At 50.4% G+C, this 7,511-nt stretch overlaps 1 protein-coding gene across 1 annotated transcript in view; it reads left to right on the top strand.

Moving 5' to 3' along the window:
• The first annotated feature begins 486 nt into the window (after positions 1-486).
• Positions 487-7,511, top strand: part of LOC121365474 (heterogeneous nuclear ribonucleoprotein L-like) — a 9,821-nt gene continuing 2,796 nt past the window's right edge. The window contains exons 1-4 of the mRNA XM_041489680.1: positions 487-601; positions 1,444-1,681; positions 1,917-2,002; positions 3,063-3,159. Of these exons, the coding sequence (XP_041345614.1) occupies positions 1,457-1,681; positions 1,917-2,002; positions 3,063-3,159 (408 nt within the window). The 5' untranslated portion in view covers positions 487-601; positions 1,444-1,456. The remainder of the gene's footprint in view (positions 602-1,443; positions 1,682-1,916; positions 2,003-3,062; positions 3,160-7,511) is intronic.

Raw genomic sequence — 7,511 nt, 5'->3', positions numbered from 1 at the left:
GAAGTTTAAGTTTAAGGGGTGTAGGGTCCCATTTCTACTCGGCCTGGCCCCAAAGCTGTGGGGTTTGGGGGTGTCCCCATGGTTGTGGAGTGTCCCCAAACCCAGCGGGAGTATCCCCAAGCCTTTGGTGTCCCCAAGTCCTCAGTGTCCCCAGCCTGGCAGGGATGTCCCCCAGCCCCACAGGGTGTCCCCAAGTCCTCAGTGTCCCCAAACCTACAGTGTCCCTAAGCTCTCTGTGTCCCCAGCCCCACAGGGTTGTCCCCAAGCCCTCAGTGTCCCCAAACCCAGCAGGGACGTCCCCCAGCCCCAGAAGAATGTCCCCAAACCCAGCGGGGATGTCCCCCAGCCCCACAGGGTGTCCCCAGCCCCACAGGGATGTCCCCAGCCTAGCAGGGATGTCCCCCAGCCCCACAGGGATGTCCCCAGCCCCACAGGGATGTCCCCAGCCCCACAGGGATGTCCCCAAGCCTCGGTGTCCCCAGGAGAACTACGAGGACCCCCACAAGACGCCGGCGTCGCCCGTGGTTCACATCCGCGGCCTCATCGACGGCATCGTGGAGGCTGACCTGGTGGAGGCGCTGCAGGAGTTCGGGCCCATCAGGTGGGGACACTGGGGACACGGTGGGGACAGTGTCAGTGTACTGGGGACATGGGGACAGTGTGCTAGGGACACCTGGGCACACAGGACACAGGGGGGACAGTTGGGACAGTGTGCTGAGCATATGGTGGGGACACTGGGGTGGGGACATGGGGACACTGTGGGGACAGTGGGCTGGGGACATGGGGGTGGCACAGTTGGGGACAGTGGGCTGGGGACAGGGGACAGTGTGGTGGGGACACTTGGGTGGGGACACTGGGGACACTGGAGTGGCATGATGGGGACAGTGTGCTGGGGACATGATGGGGACGGTGGGGTGGGGACACAGGGGTGAGGACAATGTGCTGGGGACACCAGGGTGGGGACACTGTGCTGGGGATAGTGTGCTGGGAACACTAGGGAACGTGGAGGGGACTCTGTGCTGGGGACACTGAGGACCCCAGGGTGGGGACAGTGTGCTGGGGACATGGGGGCACCGCGGTGATGACACCACAAGGTGATGCCACTACAGTGATTCTGTGTCTCTGTCCCAGCTGCATGGTGGTGACACCATGGGGTGGTGACACCACGAGGTGATGCCACCACAGGGACCACGTCTCCCTGTCCTGGCTGTAAGGTGGTAACACCATGGAGTGGTAACACCATGGAATGGTGACACCATGGGTTGATGCCACCATGAGGTCATGTCACCACAGTGTCGTGACACCACAGGGTGATGACACCAGGGGCTAATGACACCACAGGGTGATGGCACCATGGAGTGATGATACTTTGGGTCGATGACACCACGAGGTGATGACACCTCGAGGTGATGCCACCCTGGTGACTGTGTCCCCCTGTCCCAGCTACGTGGTGGTGATGCCAAAGAAGCGTCAGGCCCTGGTGGAGTTCGAGGACATCCTGGGCGCCTGCAACGCCGTCAACTACGCGGCTGACAACCAGATCTACTTCGCCGGCCACCCCGCCTTCGTCAACTACTCCACCAGCCAGAAGATCTCGCGGCCCGGGGACAGCGACGACGCGCGCGGCGTCAACAACGTGCTGCTCTTCACCATCCTCAACCCCATCTACTCCATCACCACGGTGAGGGGGCTTTGGGGGGTCTGTTGGGGTTTTGTTGGGGTTTATTGGGTTTTTATTGGGATTTATTGGGGTTTGGGGTCACCAACAATGTGCTGCTCTTCGCCATCCTCAACCTGATCTACTCCATCACCACGGTGGGTTTTGGGGTGTCTTAGCTTCATTTTGGGGGTCCTGGGCTGTATTTTTGGGGTCCCAGGTGGGTTTTGGGGTGCCCCTGACCCCCCTTTCCCCCCAGGACGTGCTCTACACCATCTGCAACCCCTGCGGGCCGGTGCAGCGCATCGTCATCTTCCGCAAGAACGGCGTGCAGGCCATGGTGGAATATCCCAACTGCAATTTGGGATTTTGGGGGGTCCCCGAAATCCCAGTGCCCCCAGTTCCCTCAGCAATGGGGATCCCAGGGATCTGAGCTCCCCTGAATGGCTCAGAGCAAAGCTGTCCCCATGTCCCCACCCCCCTGAGGTCCCAAAATTCCTCAGATTCCCTCAGGAATTCCCAAAATCCAGTTGGGAATTCCCTCAAATCCCATCGGGAATTCCCTAAATCCTATCAGGAATTCCCCAATCTCAACTCCCCTCGGGGATTTCCCCAGTCCAAATCCCATTAGGAATTCCCCCAGTCCCAAATCCCTTCAGGAATTTCCAAATCCCCATCAGAAATTCCCAAATTCCTTGGGAAATCCCCGAATCCCAAATCCCCTCGGGAATTCCCCAGTCCCAAATCCCATCAGGAGTTCCCAAATCCCTCGGGAATTGCCCCAAATCCCATCAGGAGTTCCCAAATCCCCCGGGAGTTGCCCCCTGACCCCCCTTTCCCCCCAGGACGTGCTCTACACCATCTGCAACCCCTGCGGGCCGGTGCAGCGCATCGTCATCTTCCGCAAGAACGGCGTGCAGGCCATGGTGGAATATCCCAACTGGAATTTGGGATTTTGGGGGGTCCCCGAAATCCCAGTGCCCCCAGTTCCCTCAGCAGTGGGGATCCCAGGGATCTGAGCTCCCCTGAATGGCTCAGAGCGAAGCTGTCCCCGTGTCCCCACCCCCCTGAGGTCCCAAAATTCCTCAGATTCCCTCAGGAATTCCCAAAATCCAGTTGGGAATTCCCTCAAATCCCATCGGGAATTCCCTAAATCCTATCAGGAATTCCCCAATCTCAACTCCCCTCGGGGATTTCCCCAGTCCAAATCCCATTAGGAATTCCCCCAATCCCAAATCTCCTCAGGAATTCTCCCGATCCCAAATCCCTCAGGAATTCCCCAGTCCCAAATCCCATCAGGAGTTCCCAAATCCCTCGGGAATTGCCCCAAATCCCATCAGGAGTTCCCAAATCCCCCGGGAGTTGCCCCAAAGCCCAGGGTTTGTTCTCCTTGACCCCGGGGCACGTTCGACTCGGTGCAGAGCGCGCAGCGCGCCAAGGCCTCGCTCAACGGCGCCGACATCTACTCGGGCTGCTGCACCCTCAAGATCGAGTACGCCAAGGTGGGCACACGTCAACATCAACACAACTCGAGAACATTTAACGGGAATTTTGGCACTTCCAAGGCACAAATCCTGGTGTTTTTTAGGATTTCAGCAACATCAGCACATCCCAAGAGCATTTCATGGGAATTCTCTCATTTCCAAGGCACAATCTGGGTGAATTTTAGGAATTTCAGCATCATCAACACAACCCAGGAGCATTTCATGGGAATTCTTTCACTCCCAAGGCACAAAACCTGGTGGTTTTTAGGATTTCAGCAACACGGACACATCCCAAGAGCATTTCTTAGGAATTCTCTCATTTCCAAGGCACAATTTGGGCAAAATTTAGGATTCCAGCAACACGGACACATCCCAAGAACATTTTTTAGGAATTTTGGCACTTCCAAGGCACAAAACCTTGATGGTTTTTAGGATTTCAGCAACATGGACACAGCCCAGGAGCATTTTTTAGGAATTCTCTCATTTCCATGTCACAAACCAAGTGGGTTTTGGGAATTCTCTCAACATCAACACAACCCAGGAATATTTCATGGGAATTCTCTCATTTCCAAGGACACAAAACCTGGTGGTTCATGGGAACTCTTTCAACATCAACACAAGCCAAGAGTGTTTTTTTAAGGAATTCTCTCATTTCCAAGGCACAGTTTGGGGGAGTTTTAGGAATTCTCTCAACATCAACACAACCCAAGAATTTTTTTTTTAGGAATTCTCTCATTCCCAAGGCACAAAACTTGATGGTTTTTAGGATTTCAGCAACATCAACACAACCCAAGAGGATTTCGTGGGAATTTTGGCATGTCCAAAGCACAATTTGGGCAAATTTAGGAATTCATCAACACAACCCAAGAACAATTCTTAGGAATTCTCTGATTTCCAAGGCACAATTTGGGCAAATTTTGGGAATTCTCTCAACATCAACACATTCCAAGAACATTTAATGGGAATTTTCTCATCTCCAAGGCACAGTTTGGATGAATTTTAGGAATTCTCTCAACACAACTCGGGAGCATTTAATGGGAGTTTTGGCACTTCCAAGGCACAATTTGGGGGAATTTTAGGAATTTCAGCACCATCAGGACAATGCAAGAATATTTTTTAGGAATTCTCTCATTTCCAAGGCACAATTTGGGCGAATGTTAGGAATTCATCAGCACAATCCAAGAGCATTTCTTAGGAATTCTCACACTTCCAAGACAGAATTTGGGCAAAATTTAGGAATTTTCTCAACATCAACACAACCCAAGAGCATTTCATGGGAATTCTTTCACTTCCAAGGCACAAAACTTGATGTTTTTTAGGATTTCAGCAACATGGACACAACCCAAGAACATTAATGGAAATTTTGGCGCTTCCAAGGCACAATTTGGGTGAATTTTAGGAATTCTCTCCTTTCCAAGACCTGATTTTGGGGGTTTTTAGGAATTTTCTCCTTTTCAAGACCATTTTTGGTCATTTCTAGGAATTCTCTCCCTTTCCAGATCATCTCCTGGGGGTTTTTTAGGAACTTCCTCACCACACTTGATCTTCCAAGACCATTTCTGGTGGTTTTTGGAATTCTCTTCCACCCCAGACCATTTTTTGATGGTTTTAGGAATCGTCTCACTCGGACAAAATCCCAGGGTTTTGGGGACCTCTTTTCTCTTCCATGACAAAATTTCAGGGATTTTAGGAACTCTTTTCTCTTCCATGACAAAATTTGAGTGTTTTTAGGAGCTCTTGTTCATTCCACGCCACGATCCAGTGGTTTTGGGACCACCCAAGGCCCTTTTTGGGGGTTTCAGGACCTGTCCTGAGCATCCCCGAGGTGCCGTCACCTCCCAAAAACCCCAAACCCACCAAATCTGGGCTGGGGGGGCCCAAACCCCCAGGAACATTCCAGAAACACCCCAAGGAACATTCCAAGGAACACCCCTGGGAATGTTCCAGCAACACCCCAAGAGCATTTCAGGAACATTCAAGAACACCCCCAGGAACGTTCCAGAAACATTCCAGGAACACCTCAAGAACATTCCGAGGAACGTTCCACCAGCATCTCCAGGAACATTCCAGCAACACCCAAAGAACATTCCAGAAACACTTCCAAGAACACCCCAGAAACATTCCAGGAACGCCCCAAGGAACACCCCCAGGAACATTCCAGCAACACCCCAAAAACATTCCAGGAACATTCCAAGGAACATTCCAGCAACACCTCCGGAACATTCCAGAAACATTCTGGCAACACCCTAAAGAACATTCCAGGAACACTCTGGGAATGTTCCGAGATTACCTCAAGGAATGTTCCAGAAACATTCCAGGAACACTTCCAAGAACACCCCCAGGAACATTCCAGAAACACCTCCAGCAACACCTCAGGAACATTCCAGCAGCATTCCAAGGAACATTCCAGCAACACCTCAGGAACAAGGAATTCTCTGTTCCAGGAACATTCCAGAAACATTCCGGCAACACCCCAAGGAACATTCCAAGAAAACTCCCAGGAACATTCCAGAAACACGCCCAGGAATGTTCCAGCAACATCCCAAGGAACATTCCACGAACATTCCAGAAACATCCCCAGGAACATTCCAAGAGTATTCCCGCAACACCCCAAGGAACATTCCAGAAATACCTTCAGCAGTACCCCAAGAACATTCCAGAACATTCCAGCAGCACCCCAAGGAACATTCCAGAAACACTTCCAAGAACATTCCAAGGAACATTCCAGCAACACCCCAAGAACATTTCAGGAACACCCCAAGGAACATTCCAGAAACACCTCCAAGAACACCCCAAGGAACATTCCAGCAACACCCCAAGAACATTTCAAGAATATTCCAGGAACATTCCAGAAACACCTCCAGGAACATTCCAGAAACACCTCCAAGAACATTCCAAGGAACATTCCAGAGCACTCCAGGAGCACCCCAAGGAACATTCCGGAACGCCCCCATCCCCGGGGGTTCTGGGGGTGCCGTGGCCGCGGCCGGGCCCCGTTTTGGGACCGTTTCTGGCCGTTTTTGGCCATTTCGGGGCCGTTTCTGGCCGTTCTGGCCGTTTCGGAGCCGTTTTTGGCCATTTTGGGCCGTTTCGGAGCCGTTTTGGGCCGTTTTGGCCATTTCGGAGCCGTTTTTGGCCGTTTTGGGCCGTTTGTGGCCGTTTCGGGGCCGTTTGTGGCCGTTTCGGGGCCGTTTCGGAGCCGTTTTTGGCCATTTTGGGCCGTTTCTGGCCGTTTTGGCCGTTTCGGGGCCGTTTGTGGCCGTTTCGGGCCGCGTGGTGACTGTCGCCTGTGCCGCAGGGCCGGGGCGCGCTGGGAGCAGCCGCGGGTAAGAGCAGCCCCCCAGGAGGGGCCCAAAGGACTTTTTTGCCCCCCGGATCTGTGAGTAGCCCCTTTTGTCTCCTTCTCTTCTCTCTTTCCCTTTTTCTCCTCTTTTCGACCCAAAACGAGACGGTGCCAAAGTCTCCAGGAGGGAGGAATTGCCCAAAACGCCGAGATCTGAGCCCCTCCCCCCAGCGCCGCGCGGGGTTCGTTAGCAGCCCTAATTAGGGATTGATTAGTTAGCAGAAATGAGTTACAGTTGGGGATTCATTGATTAGCTAAAGTGCGTTATATTTGGGGATTAGTTAGTTAAAGTAAGTGATAATTAGTGATTAATTAATTAGCTAAAATGAAATCAATAAATTGGTGTTTAATTATCTGAAATTGGTTATAATTACTGATTAATTATCTAAAAGTAACTATAATTAACTTCATTAATTAGCTGAAGTTACATAAATTGGTGTTTAATTAGCTAAAATTAATTACTATTAGCAACTAATTGGCTGTAAATATTAAATTTGTGATTAACTACTTAGCTCAAGTTAATTATAATTAACAATTAGCTAAAACTAAATTATTAAATTGGTGATTAATTACTTAGCTGAAATGAATGATAACTAGCCATTAATTAGCTAAAATTAATTAATGGTGATTAATTATTTAGCTAAAATGAATATAGCTAGTGATTAATCAGTTAGGTAAAAAGAATTATATGTAGTGATTAATTAACTAAAACTAATTATAATTAGTGATTATTTAGCTAAAATTAAATTAATTATTTGGTGACTAATTAACTAGAATGAATTAATAAACTAGTGATTAATTAATTATATAGAATTAATTATAATTAATGGCTCATTAGCTAAAAATAAATAAATTAGTACATCAGTGATTCATTAATTAGCTGGGTAATTAGCAGCCCGAGCGCTCTTTGTGCTCATTAATGACTCTGGGGGTCCCCACGATCTCCGGGAGGGCCCCAAATTCCTCATGGGGGGGTGGGGGAGGGGTCTGGGGAGCCTCAGCCCCTCCCCCGCCCGTGTGACCCCCA

The sequence above is a fragment of the Pyrgilauda ruficollis genome, unplaced genomic scaffold (genome assembly GCF_017590135.1).
Source record: "Pyrgilauda ruficollis isolate IOZ18807 unplaced genomic scaffold, ASM1759013v1 scaffold958, whole genome shotgun sequence".
NCBI lineage: Eukaryota > Metazoa > Chordata > Aves > Passeriformes > Passeridae > Pyrgilauda > Pyrgilauda ruficollis.
This window is presented reverse-complemented; position numbering and strand designations above follow the sequence as displayed.